Source organism: Mustela nivalis (genome assembly GCF_964662115.1).
Source record: "Mustela nivalis genome assembly, chromosome: 10".
NCBI lineage: Eukaryota > Metazoa > Chordata > Mammalia > Carnivora > Mustelidae > Mustela > Mustela nivalis.
The window spans coordinates 84,438,215-84,456,701 of NC_139029.1; the positions used below are offsets into that span (position 1 = coordinate 84,438,215).

At 37.3% G+C, this 18,487-nt stretch overlaps 1 protein-coding gene across 4 annotated transcripts in view; it reads right to left on the bottom strand.

The window, feature by feature from the left end:
- The window catches only part of OLFM3 (olfactomedin 3), a 203,140-nt gene that overhangs the window by 40,878 nt on the left and 143,775 nt on the right, over positions 1-18,487 (bottom strand). For 2 of the 4 annotated variants that reach the window (XM_082686513.1, XM_082686514.1), the window contains one exon: positions 3,742-3,888. In XM_082686513.1, the coding sequence (XP_082542639.1) occupies positions 3,742-3,888 (147 nt within the window). Of the gene's footprint in view, positions 1-3,741; positions 3,889-13,542; positions 13,848-18,487 lie in introns of those variants that run through there. The other 2 variants (XM_082686512.1, XM_082686515.1) reach the window with 2 other exon arrangements.

Here is an 18,487-nt window from a genome sequence, read left to right on the forward strand (position 1 = left end):
AGAGGTACAGCTGTCTAGTTAGAAGGGATTTGGCTCTGGGCTCTCTTTTGCTTTTCCTGCTGGATATCCCCAGGAATGTTAGTTTCCTGTTGTTTACAGAGAGCCCCTGAGCATGTTTCCTGATTGTACCTGAGACTGGATTCCCATGGTTAAGGTTGTAGGACGGAGACTTGTGGTTCCTCTTCTAGTCTGTTCATCTCTCATGTTCTACACTTTAATTTTCATGGATGTCCCTGTGTTTAGATGCTCTGTCCATCATCTGGCAAGCTCACTGGCAACTTCGTTGATAATTTTTTAAACTATTTCTCTTGGCTCTTTGCATAAATAAAATATCTGAGGCACTTCTGACCTTAAACACAAATTAACTTAGATTTTCACTCTATTTCATAATTGCTGTGGAGACTATCTTGGGAAAAAAACGCAGCCCTACAGTTCAATATGTTTGGTCAGCCCTGGCATTAACAAAACCAAACAGATACTTTGCTGTAGGTCTTCCCAGAACCTTTAGCATTAAATGGTGTGGTGGAAATCAAGAGTGAAGTATCATGTACAGTGTTTCTTAAAATCATTCTATGGGGAGGATGCCACTGGAACCCTCTTCCAGAAATCACACTTTAGGAAATACTATCCTAGACAATGCAGAACATCTTCAACTGTACAGAGAAGCCTCCATAGCTAACAAACATTTTTTAAGCTAACAGTTTTAGTTTGGGCATATGAAGACCAGAAATATTGTGAAAGCAATTGTAATTCTTAAGCTATTTTTTTAAAAGATTTTTATTTATTTATTTGATAGAGAGAGATCACAAGTAGGCAGAGAGGCAGGCAGAGAGAGAGGGGGAAGCAGGCTCCCCGCTGAGCAGAGAGCCCGATATGGGGCTCGATCCCAGGACCCTGAGATCATGACCTGAGCTGAAGGCAGAGGCTTAAACAACTGAGCCACCCAGGTGCCCCATAATTCTTAAACTATTAAGTAATATAGATACTGATTAAAAATGTTTGACAGAACATCATTCAAGAGTGGGTACGACCATGACATCCTGGTTGACACTAGCATGATGGTGAGAAAATGCCAAACTCATCTAGTAAAGCCCCACAGCCTACTGGTTAAGTGACTTTGGTATGTTCTTTAACCTCAAAGAGCAGTTTCCTTTACGTACACTTAGAAGGGCAGGGACCTCGGCTGTGAGGATTGAATGGACTGGATACAGATATGATATATGGGACATTCTGTTCATAGCATTATTCTTCTTAAAAATATTTCCTTATTATATGACTAAATCAGTTCTGTAAATAATAGTGAGGGGGCTGCTTAAACTCATGCTCCTGTTTTTACATCTGGCAGCTTAGATAGACGGGAAACTATGGAGAAGTCAGGAAGGAACTTGCTCAGTGTGAATAAGAAGTGCTTGTTTCACGTGACTTTTCTTTGGGTCAGTGCAGCAAACCGGGGCTACTTCCTTCCTTCAAGCCTCTCTATGTATTCATGACTGTTTCTTGTGACTTATGATACTCTCCAGTGAGGAATTTAATAAACGTAACTTATAGAAAGCTACATTTTAAAAGAAATTTTGTGGATTTTTGGGTCACTTAAATACAATGATTTTTTAAGGTGTGATCTTCTAGAATTTCTTTTAAAACATTAAACATGTGCATGGGGTGCCTGGGTGGCTCAGCGGTTTAAAACCTCTGCCTTCGGCTCAGGTCATGATCCCAGGGTCCTGGGATTGAGCCCCACATCAGGCTCTCTGCTCAGCAGGGAGTCTGCTTCCTCCTCTCTCTCTGCCTGCCTCTCTGCCTCCTTGTGATCTCTGTCTGTCAAATAAATAAATAAAATCTTTTAAAAAAAATTAAACATGTGCATATTATATGGAGTGGTCATGGACATTTCAGTGATTGCTTTCAGCCAACCTCCTAGATAATATATATATATATATACATATATATATATATATATGATCCAATATTGCCTTATTCAGCCTACACTAATTCCTGATTTTATCATATTTCTGGAATATACTTCACTTTGGAGCTATAGAGGGTATTATCCACTTCCTGACACTTTATTTGAATTTTTTTGACTGATTTTTGAAGAAATGTCTGGATCTGTATAGGGATGTGTATTGTGTAATGCTTTACTGAAAAACAGTGATAGAAATAAGGTTACAGTGTTTAATGATGTGTTTCTTATACCGATGTAGTTGGTATAGAGAAAAGGTGCTTTTGCACAGAAAAGAATATAGAAGCAGAAAGTCTGTAATTTGAGAAGAAATATAGTTTAATAGAAAAGAGAAAATTGGATTTAAAAAATTAAATCTTTTTACCAATGTAATTAATTTCCCTAGTAACCAAAAAATATGAAACTATGTATTTGGATTTTTTTCATAGAAACAAAGAAAGTCAGGATGGGTAAGTAAGTAATACCCAAGACAAATCACAGTTCATATGTCATGATTTCTAATAGCTGAGAAGTACATTAGCCAAGGTCATTAACTTGAATGAAAATGACATTTGTTCTTGTCTAGGAGACAGATATTGAAAGAGCAAGGGAAGATGGGATCTTATAAAAAGAGACTTAAGAAGAGAGAGCCAATAGATTAATGACATCTCTGAGGAGAAGGGGAGGAAAAACAGGACTAATCATTGTATAAAAACAAGAAAAAAACTTTCTTAAAATCTTAGCACATCAATAGACTTCCAAGTAATGTACATGAAGCAAATTTATTTTCATTATATGGCAGTAGAAGAAGGTTATTGTTCCTAGACTTGGAATTGCATAAAGCCGTCATGTCTGTATTAACAGATTTGATGCTTTCATTTTTCTAGCTTCTTTTAATTTTCCATAAAAAGTTCCTACTCACTGCCATCATTGCGTGAATGATCATGAGAATGATATTGCGCGGAGTGAATCGTTGAGTACCGTGTCCTTGAAAGCACATACTACCTAATTTATCTTGTTATCCCTGAAGGTATTTAAAATTCCAACATGTTGCCATCTTTCCATCAGTCTGGCTACCCAGCTGTCCTACTATATTCAGAGCCCAACACAGTGAAATTCTGAATGAGAATAATTGAAAGAACCATTCATTGTTTTTTTTTTCTTCCTCCTCAAACTAAACATAAATAACCCTTCATGAGTTGACTGTTATCTGTAAAAAAGAATAAATCAAGGGTATTCTGTGTTTGATTGTTATGGATCTGGCTTAAGTAAATTATATGGAGAAAATGCTATTGAATGAAATTGAAGAGCTTAATGTTCAAAGGAATGGCTTAGAGAATGATGATAAATACTTGAAATTATTCATTATCTGTTCAGATAGCTTGCATATTGCATTCCATTATTTTAACTTCCTTGCAAGGTTGTTAATGGGATTCAAATGCATGAGCTCCAAGAGCCTAGTGCGATCCTCGGAGTTGAGGATAAATTTCTGGCATGGGAATGAGACTGCTTATCTTTTTTGTGTTTTTTTTTTTTTTCTTAAGGAGAGACCAACTGGATATTAAAGCATATGATAGGCAGTCTTAAGAAGGTATGATTGAGAAAAATAGAAAGTAAGATAAATAGATCAGAATAGGAAGCTTGAGGTACTCTTTTTAAGGAAGAGGGATAAAAGTTTGAGAAGGAAGACAAAAATTGGGAGGACATTCCTCATCAGTACCGGCTTCCCCACATTTCCTTTTCAAGGAATGGTAGTTAAAAAAAAAAAAAAAAAAAAAGTGCAATGAGGACGGGATACCTACCTTTTCCAGAAGCTGGCGGAGCTGCCTGCTTTTGGCATCCCGGGAACACAAGTTTTGTTCTGGAGCAACCACTGTGCATATGCACCGTCCATCAGGATCCTGGGCTGAGCTGTACACTTGCCACCCTTCTTTGGGACTAATCTGAGTCTGAGGAAACCAATGGCAAACACACAACACAGACTTCCGTTACAGGATAAAGAGAATGCGGGTTTGTAGCATTTTAAGCAAAACATCTTTTTTGATAATTCAAGTTTCTGTTTTTTATTCTTTCATGTTAGAAAGAGATAAACAACTTCTATAGGCAGCATAGCTTCACTCAGTTACACCTTCCTTATCAGTGCCCCAGAAGGAGAATTTTTCTTTCTATATGCTCATATTATTTTTAAAAATACTTTATTCTTTTATTTGACAGACAGAGATCACAGGTAAGCAGAGAGGCAGGCAGAGAGAGAAGGGGAAGCAGGCTCACCACGGAGCAGAGAGCCCAATGCGGGGCTTGATCCCAGGACCCTGAGATCATGACCTGAGCTGAAGGCAAAGGCTTAACCCACTGAGCCACTCATGTGCCCCTATACGCTCATATTATCAACTACTTATTGACCCAACAGCCCTCCCTCATGTTTTTTGTCGTATTTGGACATTTTAGTGCAACTTTAGAAACATCTGATAACCACTGAATCACGTATCACCAGTCTTTCGATATAAGATCTGTTACTTTGTCTTTCTCAACGGTGAATAGTAGTTTGTAGTATATATATATATTTTTTTCTGATTATTATTCATAGGTGATATTCTGAAGCAAGCGCTATCTTAAGGACCTTCCTGTGTATTGAAGGGCCAATGAGTAAAGCTAGAGAAGTAGCGTATGAGAATTTAGGATAAAAAGAATTAGATCAGCATGGTTTTGCAAAGGAAGCAGAGTCCCAGAGAAGTTCAAAAGAGTATTTTGACATAGTCTGCCAAGTTCATCTTCTTAAATTACTTCTGTGCACTCACCACCCTACCTCTCTAGAACCCTGGCCTAAAGTGGCTTTCCTATCAGTAAAGGAGGCAGCTTAAAGTCAGCCTCTTATTTATGTTTCTAGTTTTTCCTCCTGTATCTTCCTATAAGAAACTTCTTTCCAACCAAATTGGTCTATTTGTGTCCTGAAAGTATGCCGCCTTGATTCATATCTTTGTATGTCACTCATTTTGTTTCTCCTGCTTGGAATACCTGTTTTATAAACCTTTGGCTTAGTAAACCCTTATGGTTTTTACCTATTCCAAAAGATTGTCTGTATCTATCATTCATTAGGCATTTAATGCATATTGTCTAGTATTGCTATTTGCTTTTCATCTGTTTTATTTCCACACTTAGTTTATATCCAGCCACTAGATATTTCCTGTTATAGCGAGTACATTCTATCAGATACAAAGGTAAGTATCCCCATTTTCCATCAAGTTACTTTTCAGAAAGAACTGTGCTTGAACATATGCTCTCCATCATACAAGCAGAAATCGTTGTGGATGCCCAAAGAGGCACTCATTCTCCCAGCCGCTGAGATTATCAGTAGCTTGACTCTCAGTTGAGTTTCTCTTTGGGGACTGCCTGGACTGAAGAGTGCAGCCTGTTCAAGGTCAGGCCCTGTTCCAAAGGACAGCTCACATGCATTGACTTTGATGATACAGCAGTACAAAGAAGCACCCTGAGAAGCAGGAATTATTATTTCCATTTCACAGAAGAGGAAATTACTTGGGGACACTCAGCTTGGATGTAGTAGAGCTTCTGTGAAACCAGGCAGTATGCTCGGGGGCAGTACTGTCTACTGGAAATGTAATAATTTTAGCTTTCCTAACAGGCTTGAAAAAGGAGGAAGAAATAATATTAACCTTAATATATTTTATTTAATCCATATATCTAAAATATTTCAACATGTGATCAATACAAAAATTATTTGTGAGATACTTCACGTTGTTTTTTTCTCCTTTTTTTGGTACTGTATTTGAAACTGTGCATTTTGTGCTTATGACTTAGCTCAATTTGGATTAGCCACATCTCAAATGCTCAGTAGCTACATGTGACCTCCTTACTGGAGAGTGCAGGTCTAGATCCTGCTTTTAATTACAATGTCCTATCAGTATGATGTTGAACAGCCAGATAATTGTTTTTAAAGGTCAATCATGGATATTGAAAAACCACCTAACATGTTATACAGAAAAACCATCTAATTTGATCTGAATTTGTTTTTCCTGTGGAAATATCAGATAAATCAGTAATAAGTAATAAATTTCCTGCATAAGTAAGCTCTGGCTTACTTGTACAGCTAGGATCTGAAATTTATCAGCCTTTCTCTATCTGTCATTTTGGGGTTTCAGGGATTCAGCAGATAGGTATTTCTTGTATGATCAGGAGAAGAGGGAAATGAATTTAATTTAGAAAATAAGGTATTTAATGAATCAGATTGGAGGACCAAGGCTGAAGAAGAGTTAGCGAAGGGTTAGGGGTTGGGAACTGAGATGCAATTAGGAACCGGGAGGTGAAGGGAGGCCAGCAGAGGACTGTCTTGCACAATGCCCAGTGTTCCTGGACTCAGCTGTTTGCCTATAGACCTGGAGTGTTTTGCCAGATTGAAAGCAGACTCTTTAAAGAACTGACTTCCCTCTTTACAGATCCGACTTGCCTCTTTACAGAGGTGACTTCCTCTGACTACAGGCTGACTGCAGGCTGACTTCCCTCTTTACAGATCTGCTATCCTCTGTGAGATCGTCTGTGTCTCTAGAATTCATAGCAGAACAGATACTGTTTCTTATTTATCCTGTCCCAGGTCCCAGATCATTACACACCATCAACCAACACACAGTTCTTTTTCTTTTCAAAGTATCTTGCATTACAGTTTGTTTTTCTGTTTATAAGATCCACCCTTTGTATCAATCTCACTTTTTCTTTCAAGGGCTTCAGCAGTAATCACTAGAGGGTGCTAACGGGCATTCCAACAACAATCAAGAACAAATAATCAGAGAAGCTGTAAGTTGTAAACTCAGGAAACTCTGGAAGATGTCATAGTCCTTGTACTTCATCTATAATGAGAAGCAAATGGTGCTGGTGCTCCTTTTAATCTCCCTTTTCAGATAATTCATGGAAGCTTCCTATGCTGCCTTTTATTTTTGAAGCACTGGATTCATTATTATTTCTTTCTTTTTCATTCTCTCATCCCTTCTAGCATTTATGCTTGAATATCGAGTTAGGATAGGAAGATGTACTTAAAATTGTCTACTATTAGAATCAGATAGCATCTTAAAGATTATTGTGTTACAATGTTTCTGAAAGAAGAAAAAATTCAGAGATTATAGAATGGGGTTAGGAACAGCTTACCAGAGTAAGTGGTACCATTAAAGGTTTAAACTAAGTAACAGTGTGGGGTTTAAATATCTAGACACAGGTCCTGTAGTTTCTGTTAGAATTCACCTCGCATTGGACACAAATTTCAGATATGTCAGAAAATTAAGTCTTGTCACTAGGATAAATTTAGCTTTTGTCTAAAGGAGCATGGGTCACCCAATTATAATATTAAAATATCTTTAACAGCAGTGCAAACACTGATTATTAAACCTGGCAGCATTAATATTGGTGTTCACTTGCCAAGTGTTTGGCTAACTAGTGAGGAGCTTATCATGGCAGGGCAAGGTGTCAGTTGCTCTCTGGAATGAGGGAAACAGGAAAGGTGAATAGGGTTTGATGTTCATTTAGCATTCTCCCTCAAGTGTCAGCTTAATAAAAGCAGACTCCAGCCTTGTTTGTACTTCCAATTGTCTTCTTGTAAGAATCACTGAAAAGAGCCATGACCTTATCTACTGCAGAGTTAGTCTGAATGATCTCAACTATAAGAAGTTACCTCTTTGGCAAGAAAAAGGTAACTCAAAAGAGAAAAGAGCTAATGTAAAAGATGAGTGCCTGACAGTCCCCTGGGTTTTGATAGAGGCCTCTTTGTCAGGGTCGGTGATAAATAAAGAAAGCTTTATGTGCATCTCGGGTGCTCTCTTTTAGGGTATCTACAACTGTCATTGAAAAGAGGATCAAAGTAAAACCAGTTAGACCTCAGCGGGGAAGGAAATATTTAGAAAATTTTTGGATACCAATGAAAAAAGACTTGCCATTTTAACTTACAAGAACAACTATTCAGGTATCTGTAAAACTCACAGTAATAGCAACTGTTGATGGAGCTCTAGCCATTACTTGGCAGTTCACATGTACCACTGTCTTTGAATATCACACTAACCTTATGGATGAGGTTATGTTATTCCCCCCATTTTATACATGAGGGAACTGAGACTTAAAGTCCGTCAGGAACTTGCTCAAGGTCATGCAGGGGTTAATCAGCAGAGCTGGGATTTGTAGTCTGATGTCAGTATGTTGTCCCGTCTGAAAGTTTAGCCACCACACTGCGTCACCAGTTATCTGAAATTTCCTTCTATAAACGCTGAAGATAACCCTGAAAGCTTTTTCGGAACTGCTGTGAAGGCCAGTACTTGGACCTGGAGGGTGCATGTCGTTTATTACTATCCAAAGCAAAGCATCTCTAATCGTAGTGGTTACTGATGCAGTCCTCTTTGAACCCTTTGTGTTAATTAGAAGAACTAAATGAACTATCTAGCAGTTTTTAATATTGCAGAACTCATGAAATATTTAAGAATGCTCTAAATAAGAGAATTAAAATGATAATTTTAACAATTAGATTTCAAGTCTGGATTCTTTCCTTATAATTTAATTACCAAGCTATGCCTTATAAATATAAAGCTACTGTGAGAGTTCTCCCAAAACTCCAAGGGCTTTGTACCAGAAAAGAGAGATCCTGAAGACTGAGGTAAAAGTAAAAATAAAGAAAAACATCATGCATTTCCATTTGTTTTTCTGTTTATAAAATCCCACCTTTTGATTTAATCTTACTTTTCTTTGAAAGAATGACCCTTCCTTAGACATTGACATTATTTTACTTGTGAGGAAATTGAAACTCAACATAAGCAATTTTTTTTTTTTCAAGTCATCCATTTAGTCAATGTCACATATAGGACTTTAGACCAAGTTTTCTTCAGCTGTCAGCACTGTCTTTTCTTCTATCCTCTGCAGATAAATGTGGACAGATATTCTATGTCCATTTACCAAAAGTCAAAAAATTTGCTATGGAGGAGAGGCATGCAGGCAGATGGAGGGCATCATCTAAAAAGTATGGAAATAAGTAGCAGTTGGCACCCCGGAGAAGCTGTTAGCAGTAAAGGCTCAGCAAGACAACTGGATGTCCCTGTGGTGGGCTCTGCAATCCTTTATCAGGACCCAGGTAGACAGGCAGACAAAAGACAGAATTTTGATCCTTTCAAGGGAACCGAATCAGCGAGTTGAACATTGCTAGGTCTTATGTTTTATCTTGAGTTTCTAGGCATTTCATAAAAGTACAGATTGAGGAAAAAAAAAAAAGAATAAGGAATCTATTAGAAGTGGTGTAGAAGGTAGGGGAAAATAAAGCAGGGGAAAAATTCATTTGTTAGATCCTATTTGATTTAGAGTGGGGAGACTGAAGTGATGATGAAACGCCTTACAGATTTTTTCGTCTGAGGGTATGTTTGATCTCAGAGAGTGAAATGTGGTTTAGCGTGCTAATGACTTTAGTTGTGAAGAAAGGAGAAGTGTGAGGAAAGGAATGGGAGAGATGTTGACAGACCACACTGAAGGAAGCTGTGTTCTAGAGGATGTGTTAATAAAGAGGTCACTGCATAGCAGTTTTCTTCCTATTTCTTACGAGACTAGGTGGAACTGAAATAAGAAATGCATATTTTCCTTCAAGAAAGCCTCAAGGCTCCAAGAAAAACAACTATTAAAACAACAACAACAAAAACAAATGACAAACACAAAAACCTAAAGATAAAAATTTAGGTCTGTTGAACACCTCTGTTCATGTTCTGGAAATCACAAAGACTTAGAGTTGGGAAAGACTCAGTCAGAGGTACATCCAGCCCTGTGTCTTTCCACTCAGTCACGCCTCTGTCTTTTCTTGTGCTTCCACTCGAACTCTGCACGGTAAGAATGTCGCAGCTTCACAGGCAGCCCCTTCCACTGGCGGCAAGCTGAGGGGCTCCATCTGAACTTCTGTCTTTGTCATTTTCCCCTTTTGGCCCTACTTCTGCTTTAAGGACTCACACAGGAATACATCTACTCTTCTATCCATGTCACCTTTCTTCTCTAAAAAGGCAATTATCGCTTTCTCTGTGGCTCTCAAGATTTGCAGTTCTGTTTTCTCATCCATCTCCCACTCCTTAATTTGCTTAGCTGCCCTTTCACAAGAGGGATACTGCCTAAGGATCTGAGGGAGAAAAACTGTAAAACAGAACTCTGGTGTCTCCGTGCAGACTGAAAAACGTCGGTGAGTTGAGAATAAGAAATGTAGAAAGTGTGGAGAGTTTGCGTCAGGGTATTCTCATTTCACAGGACTTAAAACGGACTAACTGAGTGAAGTAGTTTATTTATGAGGAGAAGTCAACTAGATGTTTGAAACTGTAGCAAAACAAATCACTTAGGCCCACGGGTTCCCTTTGAGGCCTCTTCCCACCCCAGCAGTCGGGCAGCCTGGGAACAGCTGGTGGCTGCTGAATGTCCTCTGCTTATTTAATTGCTCTTTTCCAGGTTCTTCCTGGTGAGGAGGCCACAGCGTGGGGCATTTTTCAGAAGCTCAGCCTCAAGGGGCAGTTACTCTGCATCAGAGAGAAGTGCCAGAGGGGGCCTGAGCTTTCTTAGAGCCAAGGCTTCACCTCTGCATACGCTAGCCTCTCCAGTGGCTGGTGGGCCCAGTGATAAATTGGAAGGAAAAAAAGAAAGGAAGAAAGAGAGAAAAACAGGGCCAAAGAGGACAATAAAGAAATGTTTCAAGATTCCAACAAAAATGAGAGGGAGTATATTCCCCTATTAAGGAGCTGTATTTAACAAAAATATCTTAGAGATTTAAAAACCTCTTTCAGCTTTTGAGACAATCAAATGTACACTGCCTATTTCAGAGACACTTGCTATAAACAGATTTAATTGCATTTAATCACTGAAATCCTTTTTTTTTTTTCCTTATTTTTATTTTTTTTTTCAGGTCACTTGAAACTACCCTTCTAAAGAAAGACTTCATATTTGTGTAAATCTGCACTTTTTGCCATCTGCACATCCCATAAACAATCAGAAAACAAATTTTAAGACCTACTCTTTTTTTCTTTTGTTTTGTTTTGATGTTTACAAATGCAGGCTCATCCCATTCATACTGTCTAAAGTGAGGACATTCAGCAAGAAAGTTAAAAGGGGCAGGATATCCTAGCTGAATCTACTAGGAAGGGCAATGTTAACCCTTTCATAGAAGGGAAGTAGAGTTTAGGGTTATGGGAAACCATCTGATTAGGGCAGAATGAACCTACTGTGGCACCAGGGCCAGGAGGGGTAAGGACTAGTAAAGGATGAGACCACTCCTCTGATCAGGACTGCAGTCAGAGGACTTTCTTCTACCTGTGGCTCTCTCATTCACTAGCTGGGGGAAATAATGTTTTGTCACTTACATATTTTGGGTCATTCCTCCCAGTTGCGGCATGAGGAGGTTGGATTAGATCATTCATGTTTCCAACTGAACCCTTGAGGTCTGTAAGTTTTCTCTGGAGGAATCTTGTCTAGGACAAGGGGTTGATTGTGTGGGGAGAGAGCAGATGGTGGGGGGCCAATAAATGCCCTCCCTTAATTTAATATTCCATCCATGACCTGTTTTACAAACTGGATTTCCACTTCAAGTTTCACTCAACAGAGCGTGTATTACATAAGATTTAGTTTGGGGGGGTGGGGGAAAGGTACCACTGCCAAAAATAGTGTGAAGATAACTGGCCTGGATGGTTTCAGAAATCCTTTCCTGCATTAACCTTTTATGATCTTAATCTAGGAAATACAGATTCATTCATTTGTCACCATGGGAATCATAAGGTATAAGCCATCATCTTGAATAACTAAGGTAGGGAAGTGCCATAGCCATCGTTCTGTAAAGTATGCGACTTCTGTAAAACATTAAAAAAAAAAAAGCTTTTGCAACCTGGTTTCTCCTTTCTAGTGAAGAATAACATAGTGTAAATGTCCCTAATTTTTTTTTTTTTTTTTTTTTTTTTTGGTCACCCAGAGGTGGATTTGGTCATATCAGAACCTTCAGAGACCACGGCAATGCTTTATGTTTTTTAGCCAATAGATTACTAATCAGGAAGTAAAGAAAATGAATTTACTTTAACCTTACAAGATAACTAGAAGTCCTAAAAGAATCAAGCATAATTTTGGAAATTTGATTCTTCTCCATCAACAACAATAGGAAATAAGAAAACCAACGTCTACATACACAAAAAATAGACATATCAGAACCAAGGTACGAAGTTTGTGATATAAATCATTCATGAATATCTTAGTTTAGATTTATTTGCTGAAAGAGTTAATTCAACCACTAAATTGTCGAGAACTATCAGGTTCTTTGAACATTGAGAAAATTTGGCTCAGTGTATAGTAGCTAATGTAAATTGATTTTATAATTGTTTGTTGATGACATATCATGTTTTCTTTACAACTAGAAATCTTTTTTATATCCCTTCTGCCATACATACATCATGCAGGAAGGGAGGGGAATTTCAACAGTAGAGGCAGTGAGGTGACTTAAATGATCTAAGGGAGGTAAACATAAAAGTGGGTCATAGTATGCCTCACATGTGCTCTGTCCATGCCCTAAGAACCAGCTCAATCTAGCAAATTATATAATCGATTTGATTTGGCTCTACTCAGTTACACATCGATAGATTAATTAATTATTTGTAGTACCTGCAAATAAGTCTTGAAAATGGAAGGTTACTTTTTTTTTAAGTATCAGACTTTTTGATCCACTGGAGTAATCCAGTGGTAAAAATAGATAAAGATAAGAAGGTAAAGAGCTCCAAATGCTAATTGTTTCTGTATCCTTTATTTGATAGCAGGGAAAGGATTTTTTTGAGGATATTCCTTCTGTTTGAATTTGTAACTTCTGTCTGAAAAACCAGCATTTTCATTTTTATTTGAAAGGTTTTAGAGTATTGCAAACTAAACTGTGGTTCAAACTACCAGAAAAGATTTTGTTATAACGTGGGAAGGGTTAAAAAGACATTAATTTTAGGTAAATGAAGACTACAGGAGCTAGGCTTATGATAGGAGAATCTTTATAAAAAATTAAACAAAGAGAGATAAATCATCAAGTAAGTTTTATATTGCTTGTGTCTCTTAAAGTCTTTTTGGCAGGCTTTAAATTGCTGAGGGTTTTTTAAAATTTATGTTTAAAAGAGGTTGGCTTCTCAGACCGAAGGCATTGCAAACAGTCTTAAGAATTGAATTCCAGCCTGCTATAGGAAAACTAGATTAGATGGAATATACTCTATAGCATACTCTGCAGGTAAAATTATGGGAATTTTATAGACATAAAAGAAGAAGCAAAATGATAAACAAACAAACAAACAACAAAACACATTTCTTAAAGAATCCTTCCAAACCTCCGGTTAATATAGTTAAGTTAGAGTTTATCAGTCTTAAGAATTGAAGGAGTCAAGTATTTCCTTTCACAGCTAATTTCTCAGACAGTACACTTATTTTTTTTTTTTTTTTTTTTGGTGTAGCTTTAAAGTGTTCACAAAGAAATACCCATGACTAAAGTTAGCACATAAATATCGAATCCGTGAAGCTGCCCTGTAAATACAGAAGCAAAATCTCAGCCTTCACAGTTTAGAAAATCAAGCCCACTGGTTTAAAGCACTTACTTCCCAAGATGGCCAAACCCACCGGAGTGACTTACTAAGGTATCTGGCGTCGACAGCCTCGTGGTGTTCAGTCCTACCAAGGATGGGAGAGTTTGGGACATCCAGTTTGAGATCATTGCCATGGTACTAAGCACAGCGCCAAGCTTCAGCAGTGGAGGACTCATTGCCGTGAAGCTAATGAGTTTTCATAGTGACTGATTAAGATCCCGGAGCTGGGCTGGCAGCGGGAGGCGTGACTGCAGCTCGCCACATTTACAGCATGAAAAGAGATCAACTTTTCCAGCTCTAATCGCTGGGGAAAGCTCACAGAACCTCTTTACCTCACCCTCATGGGAAGTGCCTTGCTCTTCCTTCTCCCTCCTTTCCGGACACTTTGCTGGCTCATCAAAGGAAATATTCTTGATAGGGCTTGGTTGGTAATTTGGAGAGCATAGGTTGGAGGGAGAGGGAAACTTGAGCTCTTTCTGCTCCACTGTTGGGAGTTATCATCAACAGAGTCTATTTCCTCTGGGGTTTTTGTGAGTCTAATCAGCTGCTCTTTATCCTTCATAAAAAATACACCTTTGGATGGAGGTCTGCCAAAGTGCACATTTCAAACATCAAATTTAATATCTACGGATTTCGCCAGGCGTAGACAGAGTAATTTCAGGCAGAGCATGAAAACAAGTCTGCAAAGAATTTCCAAGATGATCAGATATTGAGAGTAAGATATTTTTATTTTATGTTTTTTAAACAGTAACCTAAAATTAGCATTGTTGCCTCTAAAAACAAAAAAAAGTCAAAGATGAATAGCTACTGCCTCTGGAAAACATTACCTTAGGCAACTTACTTGTGAACTGACAGAAAAGGCAGCCTTAGAGGAAAGCTTCTGTTATGGAAATTTCATGTTTCCAATTTTACTTTTAAGAATGAGGGCTTCTTAAGTTGCTCAGACAAAAGACAAACTCTGTTAACTGTATTTTCACCTTGTGCAGAATGACAGACTGATAACCAGGAGTCACAAGAGAACATGTGACTTATTAAAAGAGAACCCAGAACTTGGATTTAGGGAGCCTGAGGGTCCAGTCCTATTCTCTGGTTAGTTGAGTGACTGGCCAGTGACTTAACATTTTTTGGCTTTCATTGTTTTCAGGTTTGGACTCCACGATCTTTAAGGCCCCTTTCAGCTTTAAGACTCAATGATCTGTTTATAAGAGTTGGATTGGCAAATATGTATCTTGAATTTGGGGCTTATGGATAGAATTATTATATTCTTTTTATAAATACTATGAATTGCTCATATCTAAATCTCAGGTCCCGAATGGAATAAATCCGAGGTGGTTGTCTTGTACAATATATGTGTTCTAAAATTAAAAAAAAAAATGTGGAGAGAAGACATGAAGGGAAATATGGCTGAATGAAAATTAAATGAAAAGGAACCTGTTATAAGAAAGAAACATACTATTTTGATTCCTTAGGAGAATTCTGGAATTGTTTGTAGCTCGAATTCTCAGCCAAAGATACATATTTTTCATAAACAGTTTTGGCAGCAGAAATAAAGGAAATGTCTTTAATAAAATGAAAGAGATATATATTTATAGAAGTGTGTATGCCCTTTATTCTCAAAGAGTTTTAAGTTGAATACTGAGAGACTCCTTAAATCTTCCTTCTATTACCTAAGAATTTAGGCTTTTTATTTTCCCCTTCAAAATACATCCAAATGATTTTAGTTGACTCATTTTTTTTTTTTTAAACCACAGGCCTGGAAAGCCTGTGGTTATTATATATTATATGTATATTATTATATAATATGAGAAATCAATAAGGATAAAAGCACAATAGTTCATATATTAAAGTTAGCCTTGCATAAGAGTATTCAGAGAAAGGACTGTGCAGTTTTACACGGATTACAATGTGGCAATAACAAAAAGCAAAGTGAATTTATAAATCTACTTATTTGAAAACTACACCTGGAATTTTACCTGATTTAGGAGGGGAAGTATCTTTTCAAGAGCATAATTTCCAGATTGAAAACTAATATACATGCAATGGCTAGAGAATTTAAGATGCAACATGGAGATAGTAATTATAGTTATTAATGAACTATCAGTCAGCAAAATAATAGCATCTTTAGAAGAATATAGGATAGATTGTCAGGGGAGACAATGCTCTTATTTAAAAATTAAAAAAAAAAAAAAAAAAAAAAGAAGGAGAGGGGCTCCTGAGTGGCTTAGTTGGTTAAGTGTCTGACTCTTGATTTTGGCTCAGGTCATGATCTCAGAGTTGTGGAATCGAGCCCTTCATTGGGCACAGAGTCTGCTTGTCCCTCTCCCTATCCTCTTTCTTCTCCTCTCTCTCTCTCTCTCTCTCTCTCTCTATGAAAAGAATAAAGAAATAAATCTTAAAAAAAAAAAAGAAAAATGCATACTTAAACAAAAGGAAGAAAACCAACGCAAATGTAATGCTTCTAGTAACTCCAGAAATAATTCTAGTAATTCTAGAGATGCAAGTAACTAAAGAATGGAAAGAGACAGTAGTCAAAGTGTAAAATTCAGTGGAGTTTATCAACAACATCAAATCTATAATGTGTTGTTTTAAGAGTAGGTTTAAATGGCACACACTGAAATAAAAAAGCGTATATTATAATGACTATTAGCTGTGGGAAAAAAACCAGCTACTATTTGTAAAGAGCTAAATAATTTTCTGTGCTCTCCTAATCTAGTGAAGTGATTATCATTATAATTTCCATTTTAGAAGTTGAGTTCTAGTTTGCAGATGAGGGAGGTGATGATTTTATGTAGAAGTAACAACCTGTTTTCAGGACAAGAAACCCCATGGTCACAGAAGTTCCAGAAGAATAGTGTGAATGGTTCTGATGGAGTAAGTAGCAAAAGATGAAGTTGAAAATGCTAGCAGTGACCAGCTCCCAGACCTTTAGGATCACCTAAAGAGGTCTGGAAATGATCTTGTCTGTAATTCAAGAATTTAGAGCAAAGCAGTGAAGTCATTAGTTATTGAGATTTGCATCTCAAATTATTATTACTTTGGCATTTTTATGATACAAGGTAGACAGATGGGTATTGCAGGAACAGCAAAGTAAATCCAAGACAGGCAGATCACTTAAGGCCATGGTTTCCAAGTTCAGGCAAGAATGGAGGAGGTCTGGAAATAAGAAACTCCGTGAACTTCAAAAAGATGGATTCCATGAAGATTTTAGGTAAAATTGATAACACTCATTGATTGCATACATGTAAGAAGAGAGGGAGAGGAAGTTACCCCGGGGGAATTTCAGATTTGGGGTTTGGGTGGTGAATATTCATCAGGATGAAAAATACAAGTGGAAGTATGATGTAAGAAGAAGATAAAGTTTGTTGTCACATACCAGATACGGGTCTTCTATGGTGGAGAAAATCCCTGAATAGTAATTTACCAAACATACAGAGTTCAGAAAAGAGTTAATTTCACTAGGCCACAAGGGCCTAGTAAAAATAATATGTCCTACATAGAAGACAAAAATGATTAATTTAGGCACACAGTGTCTTAAACTACCAATGATTTTATTTAGACTTTAAGATAATATCTAGATTTAATTACATGATTACCTATACATTTCTCTTGAAAAATAATTTTAAAAGTTCCATCGCTAGTAAATAGTGAGAATATTACTATATCTAACAGATTTTTGTTAGTAATTTAACAGAAAACATAACCTGACTACACACTTATTTACTTATTTATTTATTTAGAATCTTAATGTAGGTCAATAATTGTAGAACCTGTAACAGTGCATTATTGCTTATGACCTGCTGAAAGATATTGATTAATGTATATATTCATTAGATTTTTTTATGGTAGCCTGTTTTTTATTACCTAGAAAATATTTCATGGTAAACCTATATGATAAATAATTAATAAGCAAATATTGACCAAGAAAGACTTACAGATGATCTTATGTAATATCAGCATATTCTGTCATTGGAATTTTTTCCCCTTGATATGGAGCACAAACATTTAACCGTGCTTTAATTCTCAAAACACTTTCTAGTTTGGGGCTATTTGTGTGGCAGGTATATGTGGGGGTTTGGGAAACCCAGCTTTGGAAGTAAGGAAATACATGAAAAGTAAATGCATGAAAAGACCTGATGGCCACTTATAATATGATAGAAAACCAAAAAGTTTGGGGCACCTGGGTGGCTCAGTGGGTTAAAGCCTCTGCCTTCGGCTCAGGTCATGATCTCAGGGTCCTGGGATGGAGCCCCATATCAGGCTCTCTGCTCAGCAGGGAGCCTGCTTCCTCCTCTCTCTCTTTCTACCTGCTTCTCTGCCTACTTGTGATCTCTGTCAAATAAATAAATAAAATCTTAAAAAAAAAAAAAAAGAAAACCAAAAAGTTTAACTTTAGGCAAAATGAGAAAGAGATTGATGTTACTTGTTCAATAATAGAAAATTTAAGAAGGAATAGGCTACTCATACTTTATTTTTATAATTGAAAAAAATTTAAACTTTGTGGATGGTTTAGGAAATAGAGGAAAATAGCATATTAAATGTGATTGTGAAGATACAGCTGTAGGGAGTAAAGTAATCATTGATGAAGAAGGAGGAGGAAGAAGGGGAGGGGGAAGGAGGGAGGGGGGATAGGAGGGGGGAGGAGACCCGGGGAGGAGGAGAGAGTAGTAATTGGGTAGAACACTGAAATATGACTTGTACTAATTGGCTAAAAGAACAGTTAAACCAAAGTAGACTCTGGAAAAAACAGAGTGGACTCATTTAGCCCCTTAAGTAAAAAAAGAGGGAGGAATGGCATAAAATTGAGGAAAACAGAGTGCTTGTGTTGAAATCACTTTGGTGAAGCTCTATTCCTTGGAGAGTGTGGCATGTGAATGATTAGGTAAATAAACAGTTCCACTTATGAGTCCCCCGTTTTCCCATCTGTAAAATAATGGATACATGAATCAATGTGAAAGGA